General features: G+C 42.7%; 1 protein-coding gene across 2 annotated transcripts in view; it reads left to right on the forward strand.

Annotated features, from left to right (window-relative positions):
• Positions 1-17,510, forward strand: part of NUP205 (nucleoporin 205) — a 273,168-nt gene that overhangs the window by 161,388 nt on the left and 94,270 nt on the right. The window contains exons 21-24 of one of the 2 annotated variants that reach the window (XM_068118821.2): positions 173-328; positions 7,469-7,593; positions 9,313-9,427; positions 10,580-10,768. In XM_068118821.2, the coding sequence (XP_067974922.2) occupies positions 173-328; positions 7,469-7,593; positions 9,313-9,427; positions 10,580-10,768 (585 nt within the window). Of the gene's footprint in view, positions 1-172; positions 329-7,468; positions 7,594-9,312; positions 9,428-10,558; positions 10,769-17,510 lie in introns of both variants that reach the window. The other variant, XM_068118813.2, reaches the window with a different exon arrangement.

Consider the following 17,510-nt stretch of genomic DNA (forward strand, 5'->3'; position numbering starts at 1 on the left):
ATTTAATCTTTAGACCAGTTATGTGGTCAGTATTTTTTTTATTTTTGTACATGAATGACGACCATGATCCTTAGAAACATTTATTCATGAACATGTTTCATTAGAAAATGTATTTAAAACATTTTTGTTTGTGAGATTTACGCCGTTACATCTGTCTGTGTGTGCCTGTCAGAGTGCCAGCCAGCTGCATTAGGAGAGCTGGGAACACGTGCCAACATATTAAATCTGTTGCTCTGTTCACTGGAACACAAGTCACCCAATGTGGCTCTCTTCTTGTTTGGCTTTGAACTCCGGAAACCCGCCAGTAGCACCAATCTGCAGGATGCTGGTACGTTGCACAATACAATTTCTGCCTCCCTCTCACTTTGTGTCATATAATTAGAAGCCAATTGACTGTTCAAGTACATTTGCAAAATTTGGTGGAAATTGGCTCGGCCGTGTTTTATTTATTTATTTATTTTTCCCTGATTTTCAGATGTACATACATATGGAGAATTTCCTTGTGGGGTGGATTTTTTTTGCCCATGACCCGACTCTGTGTACACCCAGCACATATGCAAAATTTTGTGTGTACGTAATATGTGTGTGCATAATATACAGTACAACGTGTTACATATAATATGTGTGCGTATAATATACAAGATGAGTTGCTGTTCTACGCCCAGGGAAATTTGAGTTTGTGGGGGGAGGAGGTGTTGCGGAGTGGATGGTGGGTGGGATTGGGGGAAATGTGGAGGGTAGTTGGTGAGGGGAAGGGAAGAGGACGTGTGTAAAAAGTGGAGTGGGGGAGATACCTGGTTGGTGTTGGGCTGGGGGAAGGTCAAAGTGCAAAACCATCCCAAAACCAAGGAATAGACACACGTAATGCCAATTTAGAGTCGTGCATCTATTCCGCTACTCTATCTGAACTTCCTTCCGGTATCGGCACTTGCGCGTCGGTAATTCCGCACACATTGTTTGGTACATCTGGGAAATAGATTCAGGGTTATTCAAGGCTGAATGATGTGTAAATGTAGAATGGGCACCTGTCATTATAATGGGCTTTTGCACTAGTGTATGTAATGTAGATTAATTAACGTGGCTGTGATGCCAGTGTCAATCACACCGTGATTGTGGGTGGGCCTGATTTTCTTTTTAATGCCGTGAACAAACTTTGGTACATCACGAGTGATGAAGGTTGTGGTCAAGTTTCATCGAAATAGTGTGTGTAGTTTCAGAGGAAAAAAGCATATTCCTATTTTGGGGGGTCAAACCTGGAACCACTTTGACCCCGGTAAACCCCATTAAACGCCGATTTTTTTATTATTATTATTTTTTAATGCAGAGAACAAACTTTAGTCACAACATAACAAATATAATTGGATTGAGGATTGAATATAATCAATGGATTGAGGCTCTCGATGTTGGACATGAGATCAGGGCCGTCTCTCCGGACATATCTATCAAACTATGATTTAGACTCATGTATTTATTATTTCATAAATACATATGTATACTTATGTATATATAAAAGTTTATGTTCAAACATAAATACTTATGTATTTAGACTTATGATTATTTAAACTACGATTTAATTATTATGATTATCATTTAGACTGGTCAAACATGTGGAACATGTCTTTCAATCCTGACAAATCTCTCACTCTCACTATGTCTCTTCGAAAAGACCATCTGGACAACCCTTTCATCGACTTTCTCAACAATCCTCTCCAATATGTTCTCTCACTCAAGCTCTTGGGTCTCACAATCTGCCATGATCTTTCCTGGGAAAAACACATTTCCAAGTTGGCCTCCAAATCCAGTCGCCGACTGGGCATTCTCCGTCGTGCGAAGTCCTTCCTTGGCACACCTGAGCTCCTCACCACATACGAGGCTTTCATCCGCAGCTCAATGGAATACTGCTCTCCCCTCTGGGCTGGTGCTCCTGCCTCACACCTAGCTCGGCTTCACGCTGTAGAAACCAAAGCTTTCAGAATCATTGGAATCTCCCGCGATGGAGCTGATTCTGAAGGCCTTTTACTCACTCACTGCAGGCAGGCTGGTTGTCTTTCTGTCTTCTACCGACTCCTCTCTGGCCTAGTCCCCCCAGCCCTGTCTGTGCTCTGTCCCCCAAATACTCCTACAGGTCGCACAAGATCTGCCTGCAACCCTCTTCTGGTGAAACTGCCAAAACCAAGACTCTCTGCTCACTTATAACTCTTTCATTCCTCTTTTTTATTCTGCCTCTGGAACAAACTCCCTCAGTCTCTTCAATCCCACTCATCCCTCCAGGTCTTTAAGACAGCTGTTCACCACCATCCCTTATCTTCCCCCATCCAAAACCTTGATCTTTTCTACCCCTGTTAATTCACCCCAGATCCACTTTTCTGAAATACCGACTTCTTTCCTGGAAGTCCTAGCAGTGTCCATGTGTTTTTTTACCTCTCCCACACCCCACCCCCCTTCCCACGCCTCCTCCCCCCAAGCCCTCTCCCTCCCACAGATCTCCCGATGTCCCTGCTCTCAAATGTTGTACTTGTGTGTTTCCCCCTCTCTCCCCATCTTGTCTCCCGCTCCCTTTATTTTGTCTTATCCGTCTGTTTTTTTTTTTTTTGGCATTAATGTTAGCTCTTACACGAGCCTCGATCTTGTGTAGCAAAAAAATTATATATATATATATATATGTGTGTGTGTATGTATATATATATATATATATATATATATATATATATATATATATATATATATATATATATATATATATATATATATATATATATATATATATATATATATATGCGCTCAACATCATAAGAAACATCAAATATTTAGGAGGAGACTCATTGTAATCCTCCACGCAAAAATGAAAAATATTGGAACACAGAGGTGAAGTTCAGCTATCTTTACTAAACACATCGTGCGAAGTCCTCCTAAATATTCTACCGACTCCTCTCCGGCCTTGCTCCCCCAGCTCTCTCTGTGCTCTGTCCCCCAAATATTCCTACAGGTCGCACAAGATCTGCCAGCAACCCTCTGATGGTTAAACTGCCGAAATCTCGGCTCTCTGCTCACCTTCACTCTTTCATTCCTCTTTTCTCCCGCCTGTGGAACAAACTCCCACACTCCCTTCAATCCCTCTCCTCCCTCCAGGTCTTTAAAACAGCTGTTCACCACCATCTCTTATCTTCCCCGATCCATAACCTTGATCTTTTCTACCCCCACTAATTCACCCCAGATCCACCTTGTTTGAAATTCCAACTTCTTTCCTGGAAATCCTGGCAGTGTCCATATGTTTATACCTCTCCCACCCCCCCCCCTTCACATGCCTCCCCCCCCCCTTCACATGCCTCCCCCCCTTCACATGCCTCCCCCCGAAAGCCCTCTCCCTCCCACAGATCTCTCGATGTCTCCATGTCTCTCGGTCCCTGCTCTCAAATGTTGTGTTTGTGTCCTTCCCCCTCTCTCCCCATCTTGTCTACCGCTCCCGATGTTATTTGTTTTATGTGTCTGTTTGTCTTTCTGTGTGATTAATGTTCGCTCTTTCACGAGCCTCGATCTTGTATACAAAAAAAAAAAAAAAAAAAAAACATGTCAATAAACATTTTGCCTCGATCACAAAAAGCATGAGCATCACAAGGGGTGGTGTAACAAAAGTCACGACACCAACACAAAGGCATGCACCTGAATACAGTCAAAACAAAATGACAGGAATGGACACAACACTCCTAACAGTCAAGGACAGAATGACAGCAGTCCTCGATATCGTGTGTGTCCTCCCTGAGCTGTGATGCAGGCTGTACACCTCCGACGCTTGCTCTGTACCAGGCGTCTGAAGCGGTCCTGGGGAAGTCTGTCCCACTCCTACAAGCCTTGAATGAGCATTTGCCGATTGACAGCCGTTGATCTGCTCGATGCAAGACGTCGACCAAGCTCATCCCATAAATACTCAATGGGATTGTGGTCAGGGGAATATCGCATCCAAAGCATCACTTCAACACCCTGTTCCTGGAGGAAGTTGGTGGTCAGGCTGGCAGCATGGGGTCGAGCGTTGTCCTGCTGGAAAACTGTGATGTCAGGATGAGCCTGGAGAAATGACAGCAGATGAGGTCTCAAAACTTCATTGACATAATGCTGACAAGTGAGATTGCCTTCGATGACGACCAGAGGTGTCCTGAAACGGGTGGAAATGCCGGCCCATACCATCACACTGGGTCCTCCCCAACGATTGATCTGGTGAATACAGCATGATGCATACCTTTCCCCACCTCTGCGCCATACCCGTTGATGCCCATCAGCAACATGGAGGCAAAATCTGGACTCATCGCTGAACAAGACTGCACTCCACTGTTGCTGTGTCCAGCGGCGATGCTGCAGACACCATCTTAGTCTGTTCCGCCGATGCACTGTGTTCAACACTGGACCTCTGCAAGGACGTCTTGCCACCAGGCCCCGACTTCTCAAGCACCTCCGCACAGTAGAGACACTGATGCGGTTGTTGTGGTGACCTTTTGTCACTGCAGCTGTTTGCGTCGCAGGGCGGAAACGATCACGAAGATGCTGCAGCACAATCCAGCGGTCTTGGTTTGGGGTGGTTACCCGTGGTCTTCCTCTTCGTGGACCATCATTCACAGTTCCAGTTTCACCGTAATGCCTGGCCAGGTTGGAAATTGCAGGCTGTGAGCAACCAAGACGTTGGGCAATTGTTCGCTGGCTTACACCAGCCTCAAGCATCCCAATTGCCCTTAAACGTTGTTCAGATGTCAGGCGTAGCATCTGAATTTTCTTGTTGTTTTCCCTGTCAGAAGCCTCTAAAGTGACTACAGACAGCAGAAAATGAATGTCCAACCACGAGAACTGAAGGATTTCATTATGAGTCATTATTTAAAGTACTTACTTTTTCCACATGTGAAATTTGCATTTATGCTTATTTAAATTATACAATGGACTACAAAATGTAAATGTTTCATGATATTTTTTGTATTATATCACCTTTATCTATCAATATTGTTGAAATGAAGATCAAATAGCTGTATGTTGAAATATGTTGAAAAGGTCAAAACTTTACATGAGGTGTACTTACTTTTTCGTGTGTGTGTGTGTGTGTGTGTGTGTGTGTGTGTGTGTGTGTGTGTGTGTGTGTGTGTGTGTGTGTGTGTGTGTGTGTGTGTGTGTGTGTGTGTGTGTGTGTGTGTGTGTGTGTGTGTGTGTGTGTGTGTGTGTGTGTGTGTGTGTGTGTGTGTGTGTGTGTGTGTGTGTGTGTGTGTGTGTGTGTGTGTGTGTGTGTGTGTGTGTGTGTGTGTGTGTGTGTGTGTGTGTGTGTGTATATATATATATATATATATATACATACAGTGGGGAGAACAAGTATTTGATACACTGCCGATTTTGCAGGTTTTCCCACTTACAAAGCACGTCAAGGTCTGTAATTTTTATCATAGGTACACTTCAACTGTGGAAGACGGAATCTAAAACAAAAATCCTGAAAATCACATTGTATGATTTTTAAGTAATTAATTTGCATTTTATTGCATGAAATAAGTATTTGATACATCAGAAAAACAGAACTTAATATTTGGTACAGAAACCTTTGTTTGCAATTACAGAGATCAGACGTTTCCTGTAGTTCTTAACCAGGTTTGCACACACTGCAGCAGGGATTTTGGCCCACTCCTCCATACAGATCTTCACCAGATCCTTCAGGTTTCGGGGCTGTCGCTGCGCAACACAGACTTTCAGCTCCCTCCAAAGATTTTCTATTGGGTTCAGGTCTGGAGACTGGCTAGGCCACTCCAGGACCTTGAGATGCTTCGTACGGAGCCACTCCTTAGTTGCCCTGGCTGTGTGTTTCGGGTCGTTGTCATGCTGGAAGACCCAGCCACGCCCCATCTTCAATGCTCTTATTGAGGGAAGGAGATTGTTGGCCAAGATCTCGCGATACATGGCCCCATCCATCCTCCCCTCAATACGGTGCAGTCGTCCTGTCCCCTTTGCAGAAAAGCATCCCCAAAGAATGATGTTTCCACCTCCATGCTTCACGGTTGGGATGGTGTTCTTGGGGTTGTACTCATCCTTCTTCTTCCTCCAAACACGGCGAGTGGAGTTTAAACCAAAAAGCTCTATTTTGGTCTCATCAGACCACATGACCTTCTCCCATTCCTCCTCTGGATCATCCAGATGGTCATTGGCAAACTTCAGACGGGCCTGGACATGCGCTGGCTTGAGCAGAGGGACCTTGCGTGCGCTGCAGGATTTTAATCCATGACGGCGTAGTGTGTTACTTATGGTTTTCTTTGATACTGTGGTCCCAGCTCTCTTCAGGTCATTGACCAGGTCCTGCCGTGTAGTTCTGGGCTGATCCCTCACCTTTCTCATGATCATTGAGGCTCCACGAGGTGAGATCTTGCATGGAGCCCCAGACCGAGGGAGATTGACTGTCATCTTGAACTTCTTCCATTTTCTAATAATTGCGCCAACAGTTGTTGCCTTCTCACCAAGCTGCTTGCCTATTGTCCTGTAGCCCATCCCAGCCTTGTGCAAGTCTACAAATTTGTCCCTGATGTCCTTAGACAGCTCTCTGGTATTGCCCATTGTGGAGAGGTTGGAGTCTGATTGATTGAGTGTGGACAGGTCTGGAGACGGCTTTGCGGTCGGTCTTTGCGGTCTTTGTGGTCGGAGACGGTCTGGAGACGTCTTTTATGCAGATAACGAGTTCAAACAGGTGCAGTTAATACAGGTAATGAGTGGAGAATGGGAGGGCTTCTTAAAGAAAAAACTAACAGGTCTGTGAGAGCCGGAATTCTTACTGGTTGGTAGGTGATCAAATACTTATTTCATGCAATAAAATGCAAATTAATTACTTAAAAATCATACAATGTGATTTTCAGGATTTTTGTTTTAGATTCCGTCTTCCACAGTTGAAGTGTACCTATGATAAAAATTACAGACCTTTACGTGCTTTGTAAGTGGGAAAACCTGCAAAATCGGCAGTGTATCAAATACTTGTTCTCCCCACTGTATATATATATATATATATATATATCTATCTATCTATCTATCTATCTATCTATCTATCTATCTCTGGTGCTTTTGATAGTCAGATTTCATTGGTTTTGTGGAGTGCATCCGTTTTATTCTGTATGATTTACACCAGGTTGGTAAACTTTAGTTTGTAATAAAGTATGTGTTGATGCCTTTTTCTCTTCAGTTCTAGTTACACTGCAAGTTAGTTTATCCACATGTAAAAGTTTGTTGTGGTTTCACATGGTTATAATATTTGAGATCGTCATGTGTCTTATACCCAGCCCACAAAATTAAAAACACGCGAACATGTTTTCATGTTGCTCAGCGTGAAAATTTAATTGCTTGAAAAATTTCCCCTTCTACAGTATTGGATCACGTTTTCATGTCCTTGTACAGTTCGTACAAAATGATTCATTCTTCCTTCATTGATGTAATATCTTAATTTTTTTTTTTTTTTGTCCCTTGACAGGTGTGCTCAAGTTTCCTAAAACATGTCTCCACTCGATCATCGCTATTCTGAGCTCTGATTCTGATCAGCACTCTACTACTGTTGGGATTGGCTCCAAACTCCACATCATTGAGCTTTGCTATCAGGTACAGCATTTCAATCATAGTGGGCTCATTTATGATGTTTGTCATTGTTTCCCAACTGTTGTAATTTCGATAAGATAGTGTTTCTACAAAATAACGACTGCAATCAAGAAATTTTTTCTTACAACTCTTGGCCGTCTCCATAATTGCATACATGCTTTTTGGGGAACATCTTCTGACAATTCCCTAAATTCTTTGCACTTGCAGAAAATATTGAACTTGTATGTCAGTCTACTTTGACTCCAATCAGAAATTTAGCTTTTAACCACGACCAGCTCCTCTATCCTCTGTCTTTCAGCTCTTCCATGAGTCTTTATATATATCTTGAAAAATAATATTATTTGACCAAATTAGATTGTGATGAATTTTCAAAGATGGTACAGCCTGATACAGTACCACCTTTTTCTGTTTGATGAATGCAGTGACCCCATTTTGATACCATAAAAATCTTGGCGTTTGCCATATTTTTTATGGTTAGGATGTATCGTCAGATCCCGCTATTTGCAGGGGATACCATACGTTCCTGGAAAATGCCGCGAATTGCGAAATCGCGAATGGCGGGGCATTGTTTCAATGGAAAAATGGGGGATAGGTTCCCGAAGACTAAAAAAAAAACCACAACACCATCATGCTTGCGGCTCGTAGAAGATGTTTTTTTGCCTATGTCCAGCTGCTTTATGCATGGCTGTTAAAATATGAGGTGGAGTTTGGGAGGGGGCAGGAGGGGCAATGCCCCCACCTTAATTTTTTTCTGTAGTTTACAATTAAGATAAAAACAATCCCGTATTTAAACGTGAGTAACAATAATGAACGTAAACTGTATTTGTGATTTCATGTACACTAACTACACCAACAAAAGGTAACTTTGGAAGTCATACCGAGCTATCCATTATTAATATTAAGCCCTTGTCCCCCAGATAGAGAAGTCAAACTACGCCTATGTGCAGAACATTGGTGCATGGTGGAAGGGTGGGGGGGTGCAGAAAATAGATGTATGGTTGAAGGGGTGCAGAAAATAGGTGCATGGTGGAAGGGGGTGCAGAATGGTGAGATGGGGCAGATGATAAATTTTGCTTTGCAAGTTTGTTGTATAATGCAACGGTGGCACACTGTAAAGACAGTAAATAATTGAGAGAATAAATAGCATGAAGTGGAATGAAACCACATTTGAAGGACGAATATTGAAAGCAGTTTAAAAAGAACTCTTGAGAGGAATGATTGAAGTGAATGAGATTGAAGAGAGAGTGAATGGAAGTGTGTTGTTAAAAAAAATTAAAAAAAACACCTTTGAGGCCATTTTTCCCCGCAATGCGGGGGTTGGCCTTTTTCGGGCACCGTGGTTGTTGTTGTTTTAGTTGGTCCCCTTTTTGAAGCAATGTTTTACGGCCGGATGCCCTTCCTGCCGCCAACCCTGTTTGTCGCCTTTTACGACAAACAGGGAATTACCAGTGAACTGGTACTCAATTAATTAGCCGACCTCGGAAGGATGACAGGCTGAGTCAACCCCCCTGGCGTTAATTCAGCGATCGACTGGCATTCAAACCCAGGATCCTAGGATCCTAAGCTGGCACCCTAGCCGCTAAGCCAACACCAGGTTGTTGAATTACAAAAATTTGTAATAAGTTTGGTTTGTATGTGATGTTTACAATTCAACAAATATTCTGTTACAAATAAAGTTCTGAAACTCTGAAACATATGGTTTAATATTTGTTTTTGTGTTAGGTTATTTACCAGCTATGTACCAACCCTGATACATCTGGACCAACCATGCGCTATTTACGAACTGGCAAAGATTTCTTGTATCAACAACTGCAACATCTTCCATTCCAGTCAACAGGTGGGGACAGACTCTAATCTAAAAGCTTGCCGAAAGTAAGATAAGATTGTCATTGTTTCATTTTCAATGATTATTTTGGTATAATGAGAAATATTAAGTATTTTGGATATTTATTTGTTGTGTGCAAGGCTCATGGAAGAGTTTGTATCTGTAGAACAACAACATTGGGAGATATTACTATACTGGTACTTTTACATAAATTACAAGGAGGTTACAACTTACTATTTCGTTAACGGCCCAAATTAGTCTCACCTTCCTGTTGTCATTTCGGGAAAGTGTTTTAACTAAGCTTTTCTCGAACTGATTAATTCGGCCTGAGGTGTGACTGAAGGTGGCAGTAATTTTGGAATTTGGCCAGGGTGTCGGTAATAATTTGCTTCCTCCCCACAAGACACCTTGGGATTTTTAATGTCCACCAAATAATGTGTACAGATGGGGATCCAACTTTGTCCATCCAAGGAACGGCACATTTTGATGATGCAATGCCTTTCCTGCAAAGCACCAATCTGGTGCAGGCCAAGAATGAAACTCAATCTAGACAGCTCAAAGGCAAATGTACTACTTCTGCACCAGTCTGTTGGACTACAATGAAACTACAAAACAAATTAATATTCGTGTATAAATGATGCCAACAAAAAGTACTCATCCCAAGTGACGGGAAAAGTTAGCCATGGTGGTACCGAGAATAACCACAAAATATGAGTCAATTTGGGGAAATTAAATGTATCCTGTAGTGCTCAACTTCACAAAAGGTGGCGCTATTCAAACCAACTTCAACAGCGAGGAAGTGTACCCAATCATTTTTCCCGGTGGCTGAAGGAGCCGCTAACCCGGCTAAAACCTGCCCGGTACAACCTTGACATTTGTGACAAATTTGGTCCAAACCCATTCAGATGTGTAGGAGTATATAGGTAATCCACAGACAGAAAGATCAACATTTTAGTTGTTGAAGAAGATGAACCATGATGCATCCCAGCTTTTTTGAGGAATGTGCTCAGATGAGGATACCAAGTAGGATTCCAGTGCAATTTATGTTTTTGCTTTGAAATCATGGTGCCATGAATTCATTTCTTGCTAATCACCAGAAGGTAAACTTCAATTTGCTTTGCCATCACATAGTTTCCTTTACAGCTCTTCTATTCCATCTCCCAGAGGGCAACTCTGTACTCGTACTGAATCAAATGGCATGGTTGCTGCGAACCATTGCAGTGGAGATACGTGTAGCCTCGATGCATCGGCAGCGCTCTTACTTGCATCGTCTTCTCCGCCTGTTACTTGGGAGCCAGGTGCCATCACCTTCCATGAGCGAGGCCTTGTCCATAGCTCCGTTGTTGTCCCAAGGTACAGTCCAAGGATATTGCAGAAAGTATCCACCTGAAAGACCTTTCTCAATGTCAGTTGTACTATGTGCATGCTCATGTAATTCATTGAACGATTTTATCTTTTTATGTTTTATTCGAAGAATCATGACTAATGGTAAAAAGTACGACTGCTTTTGTATTATAAGTAGGGAGATTTATGGAAAGAACATACAAAGGGTGATTAGCACATCTGTTGTCTTCAAAGTACAATGTCGAAAATAGGTTTTATTGATGACAATCTCACCCTCAACCATTTTTTTTATTGTTTAAGTTATTCTTTTTTTTTAATGGTCCTAACTACTCAACATTTTCGTGGGATTGGCCGGTGGAAGTTTTTAGCTGAACTCTTTCACAAAAAGGTTAGCCAGGCCTGATCAACTCAAACGGCGACACAACTGACTCCGCACATGAAGTTTTTGTCATCGACAGTTTTTTTGTCAATCATCGACTCTGATTCTGCAACTGGACCAGACTGCATCAGCCCACGGGTCCTAAAATCCTGCTCTGCCGCTCTCTCACACCCTCCCTCTGTTCTCTTCACTCTCTCATTGGCCAGGGTGTTAAACAGCAGCTTTAAAACAACAAACAAACAACTTTAAAACAGCTCAATGTCATCTGCCTTCAGCTTGGAAATCAGCCAACATGGCCGCTTTGCATTAGAAAGGTGCAAAAACAGATACTTGCAACGACTGACCAATCGGCCTGCTCCCAATGATCAGCAAAGTCATGGAATCCATCATTGCTTCAGATATCAAATCCTTCCTCTTCTCCAATGGCTTGATCTCTGATCATCAATTTGGATTCAGACCAGGTCATTCTACTCTGGACATGCTGCTTCTGCTGTCTCAACAATGGATGGAGGATCTCAATGCCAAACAGGAAATCAGAGCTGTCTCCCTTGACATATCACGTGCCTTCACTACGATCTGGCACCCCGACCTGCTCACCAAACTCTCCTCCTATATTATCCATGGAAACCACACATGGCTTGCAGACTTCCTCTCTGGTCGCAGTCAACGTGTGGCCCTGAATGGATTTCTCTCATCTCCCGTGCCTGTTCTGGCTGGAGTTCCTCAAGGCAGTGTTCTGGGCCCTGTGCTTTTTCTGGTCTTCATCAATGATCTCTCTAAATCCCTGGAAAATCCTCCATACCTCTTTGCTCATGACTCCATTCTCTGCTGCTCCATGCCTCATCCCTAAGATTGGCAGGCAGCAGCCTCCTCACTCTCTGCAGACCTGGCCAAAATAACAGACTGGTCAAACAAGTGGAACATGTCTTTCAATCATGACAAATCTCACACTCACACTGTGTCTCTCCAAAAAGACCGTCTGGACAACCCTCCGATCTACTTTCTCAACAATCCTCTCCAAGAATTTCTGTCATTCAAGCTTTTGGGTCTCACTATCTGCCATGTCTTTCCTGGTAAAACCACATTTCCAAGCTGGCCTCCAAACCCAGTCGCCAACTGGGCATCCTCCGTCGTGTGAAGTCCTTCATTGGCACACCTGAGCTCCTCACCACATACAAGGCTTTCATCCGCAACTCGATGGAATACTGCTCTTCCCTCTGGGCTGGTGCTCCTGCCTCACACCGAGCTCGGCTTCACGATGTTGAAACGAAGGCTTTCACAATCATTGGAATCTCCCTCAATGAAGCTAACTCCGATGGCCTTTCACTTGCTCACTGCAGGCAGGTTGGTGGTCTTTCTGTCTTCTACCGACTCCACTCCGGCCTAGCTCCCCCAGCTCTGTCTGTGCTCTGTCCCTGAAATATTCCTCGAGTTCGCACAAGATCTGCCAGCAACCCTCTTCTGGTGAAACTGCCAAAATCAAGACTCTCTGCTCACCTTCACTCTTTCATTCCTCTTTTTTTCCTGCCTCTGGAACAAACTCCCTCACTCTCTTCAATCCCACTCCTCCCTCCAGGTCTTTAAAACAGCTGTTCACCACCATCTCTTATCTTCCCCTATCCAAAACCTTGATCTTTTCTACCCCCGTGAATTCACCCCAGATCCGCTTTTTTTGAAATACCAACTTCTTTCTTTGAAGTCTGAGCAGTGTCCATTTGTTTTTACTTTGTTTATGTATGTACATACAGTCACGTGAAAAAGTAAGTACACCCCATGTAAAGTTTTGACTTTTTCAACATATTTCAACATACAGCTATTTGATCTTCATTTCAACAATATTGATAGATAAAGGTGATATAATATAAAAAATATCATGAAACATTTACATTTTGTAGTCCATTGTAGAATTTAAATAAAGATAAATGCAAATTTCACATGTGGAAAAAGTAAGTCACCCTTGGCTCGAATAGGTGGTATTGGCCCCTTTGGCAGAAACAACCTCAAGGAGGCGTTTCTTATAACTGTCTACCAGTCTCTGACATCGACTGGGAGAAATTTTTGTCCACTCCTCTATGCAGAATTCTTTCAGCTGTGCGATGTTTGAGGGGTTTCTTGCATGCACAGCTCGTTTCAAATCCCCCCACAACATCTCGATGGGATTTAGATCCGGGCTTTGACTTGGCCATTCTAGAACCCTCCATTTATTTCTTTTCAGCCATTCCTTGGTGGATTTTCTGGTATGTTTAGGGTCATTGTCATGTTGCAATGTCCACCTCCGGTTGAGCTTCAACTTCCCGACAGATGGCCTCACATTATCCTCAAGCACCCTCTGGTACAATGAAGAATTGATAGTGGATTCTATGATGGTGAGCTGCCCAGGCCCTGATGCAGCAAAGCTGCCCCAAACCATAATATTTCCACCACCATGCTTTACAGTTGGTATCAGGTTCTTGTGGTCAAATGCTGTCTTTGGTTTTCGCCAAGCATGTCTTGTGGTACTGTGGCCAAATAGCTCTACCTTTGACTCAGCTGTCCAGAGCACATTGTTCCAGAAGTGCTGGTCTTTGCCGAGGTGTTCATTGGCAAACTATAGTCTTGCCCTGATGTTCTTTCTGGACAGCAAAGGTTTCCTCCTGGTACACCTCCCATGTAGATCAAATTTGTGCAGCCTCTTTCTAATTGTAGACTCGTGCACTTTGACATCAACAGTGGCAAGACCTACCTGTAGGTCCCGTGATGACATTCTGGGGTTCTTGGAGACTTCTTTCAGCATCTTGCGGTCTGCTCTCGGGTTCAACTTGCTGGGGCGGCCTGGCCTGAACAAGTTGGCAGTTGTTTGGAATCTTCTCCACTTGTAGATGATCTTCCGTACAGTCGAATTATTGATTTCAAATTGTTTGGAGATCTTTTTAAATCGCTTCCCAGACTCGTAGGCATCTACAACCTTCCTTCTGAAGGCCTCAGAGAGCTCTTTTGATCTAAGCATGGTTACGCCGCACACTTCAACAACAAAGAGCAAACCAAACGAAATGTCTGAGGTTTAAATAAGACAGGTTCCTCCAAGATCCTCTCTAACGATGTTCTAATCATTTGCACCTGATTCTAATTTTAGGTATTTGAAGTGGTGATAAATGTAGGGGTGTACTTACTTTTTCCACGTATGCGAAATTTGCATTCATGTTTAAATTATACAATGGACTACAAAATGTAAATGCTTCATGATATTTGTTATATTATATCACCTTTATCTATCAATATTGTTGAAATGAAGATCAAATAGCTGGATGTTGAAAAAGCAAAACTTTACATGGGGTGAACTTACTTTATCACCTGACTGTGTGTGTGTGTGTGTATATATATATATATATATATATATATATATATATATATATATATATATACACACACACACACACACACACACACACACACACACACACACACACACACACACACACACACACACACACACACACACACACACTAGCTTGGCTCGCTACGCTCGCCTCACTTAGCGTCGTTACTGAGGAACGGGCTTATTTTAGCTGAGGATAATGACTGTACCTGAGTTGCTGTGTTGTCATGATTTACACCAATCATAATACAAACAATTATCTTGCACAAATTTATTTGTAGTGTTTGTGATATTACATTTTTATATGCAATTTAGGTTGAAAAAAAAAAATATAAAATTCAAAAAAGAACCCCTCAGCACATACATACGGGAGCAGTCGGTGCAGACTGGAAGTTTAGGACGATTACACCTTACCACCACGTAATTCAAAACACCTCACCACCACGTAATTCAAAACACCCCACCACCAAGTAATTTAAAACACCTCACCCCACATAATTTAAAACACCTCACCCCCAACAAATTTAAAACACCTTACCACCACGTAATCCAAAACACCTCACCCCCATGTAATTCAAAACACCTCACCACCATGTAAATCAAAACACCTTACCACCACGTAATCCAAAACACCTCACCCCCATGTAATTCAAAACACCTCACCACCACGTAATTTGAAACACCTCACCACCACGTATTTCAAAACACCTCACCACCACGTAATTCAAAACACCTCACCACCACGTAATTCAAAACACCTCACCACCACGTGATTTAAAAACACCTCACCACCACGTAATTCAAAATACCTCACCACCACGTGATTCAAAACCACCACCACGTTATTAAAAACACTTCAGAACCACGGAAACAAAAGTTTCAGGGAGTAGTTCAGCCCGAAAGTTTTTGTTTGCTTCTTTGTTTGTTTGTCTGCGCAAGCTAATCTCCTGAACAGTGAAGGATAGGAGGAAACATCTAATACAAAAAAGTCGGGACAGACATTGCCCAGATATGTACATATATAAATAAATGACTGTACCCGAGTTGCTGTTTTGTCATGGTTCAGACCAATCATAATTCAAACAATCATAATGCACAAATATAGTTGTAATATATGTGATATTACATTTTATAAACAATTGAAGTTGAAAAAAAATTTTTTCCCCCAAAAATATCCCAGAAAAAAAAATTGGAAATTTTAAAAAAAAAAACCCCTTAGGACATACTGACGGGAGAGATAGGTGCATACCAGAAGTTTGGTAGGATTTCACAAAAGTTTGAGGAAGTAGTTTAGCGACAACACAACACAGACACTGCACAGATATTATATATAGATATTGTTACGTGCTCCTCCCCGACCGACCCCCTGGTCACGGTGTACCTCCGAGCCCCGAGAGAAGTCACGGCAGAAAAATGTGTTATTCTGTATGTCAAAGATCAATGGAGAAGCCACCCCAATTGTTATTCACAAACAAATATTGTATTAAGATCACACAAGAATAACAGTACAACAATAATAGTATTCAATAGTACAATCAATATGTCCTATGATGGTACCATCAGTTTTGTAATATAGAACTCACTGTGCTCCAAGTGAGTGAAACAAGAACATCCCCAATGTCTCTTATTCCCCGGCTTCAAGCCAGAGTCGATCCACTCCAGCGATCGACAGAACGATGTCCGATCGAGACCAGAATCCCGTTCGGATGGCAAGTACAGTCACACAGCCACAGCTGCACAAAGGTGCCCTCAAGGCGACTAGGATATCCAAAGGCGCCCTCCAGGCGACAGAGATCACACCCTCGGGTATGGACTTTCACGGCTCACAGTCGGCGAACCGCAAATTAATCTTCAAAAGCCACGGTGCACACACACACACCAGATACGTCTGAAAGCGGTGAAAATGGCTGACGAAGCAAAGAAACCTTGCTCGACGCGCAAAGCGCGTGAGTCAAAATGGCCGACGCCCGTTCCCGAGACGCAATGGCCTGACGATAATTCTCCTCGGAATCCACCGCCAAAACCCTGACACGCTGGTTGATCGGTCACAGCGATGACATCTCTGTCGCAGGAATCCCTTTCCCGGGAACCCAAAAGTTCACTCGTGACTCTTGCTCACCAACGTTCGCTCCAGACCGTAAGTAGCTCGGCTCCTTCTTGTCCGACTCACTCGCTCCGCCTTTTTTTTCTCTTTTTTCTCTTCTTCCTCTTCGTCGTCCGGTTCCCGATCCGGTTTCCTGTTTCTTTTAACATTAACTTTTTTACCTTTTGAAAACAGTTCATGAACAATAAACCTTTTGAAAACAATAATAGTACATGGAATCAGAAATATTTACAGTGGATGCAAACCACCACAACGGAAGTAACAAATCCGTAACAATATATATATATATATATATATATATATATATATATATATATATATATATATATATATATATATATCTTCTTCGACATATATGAAAGAAAGTTTTTGTTTGTTTCTTTGTTTGTTTGTCTGCGCAAGCTAATCTCCTGAACAGTGAAGGATAGGAGGAAACATCTAATACAAAAAAGTCGGGACGGACCCCGGGAAGGTTTTAGGCTCGGTGGCGAGGCCGGTCGAGGCCCACCTCCGCCGGGCTGGGCCCATTTCGCAATTAAAAGCTGAGCTGAATTATAGCAGTCAATCTTCTATGGCGACGAGTAAAAGCTGAATTATAGTAGTAAATTCATTCAAAAAGAACCAAAAATGTCGGGACAGGCCCCGGGAAGGTTATAGGCTAGGTGGCGAGGCCGGTCGAGGCCCACCTCGGCCGGGCTGGCCCCATTTGGCAATTAAAAGATGAGATCTCGCGAGATCACAGCGAGGTCACGTCTTTTCGAAGCTGTTCCATGCGCTCACGCTTTCGAAGCTAAGTGATATTTCTCAATTGTGTTTTTGTCGAGACTGTATCTATCTTTCGGTGTCTGTACCTATAGCGTATCTTTTTGGAAAATTTTCGGTGCTAATTTTTCGTACATGTATACACAATCGT

The sequence above is a fragment of the Myxine glutinosa genome, chromosome 1 (assembly GCF_964187855.1).
Source record: "Myxine glutinosa chromosome 1, kmMyxGlut1.1, whole genome shotgun sequence".
NCBI lineage: Eukaryota > Metazoa > Chordata > Myxini > Myxiniformes > Myxinidae > Myxine > Myxine glutinosa.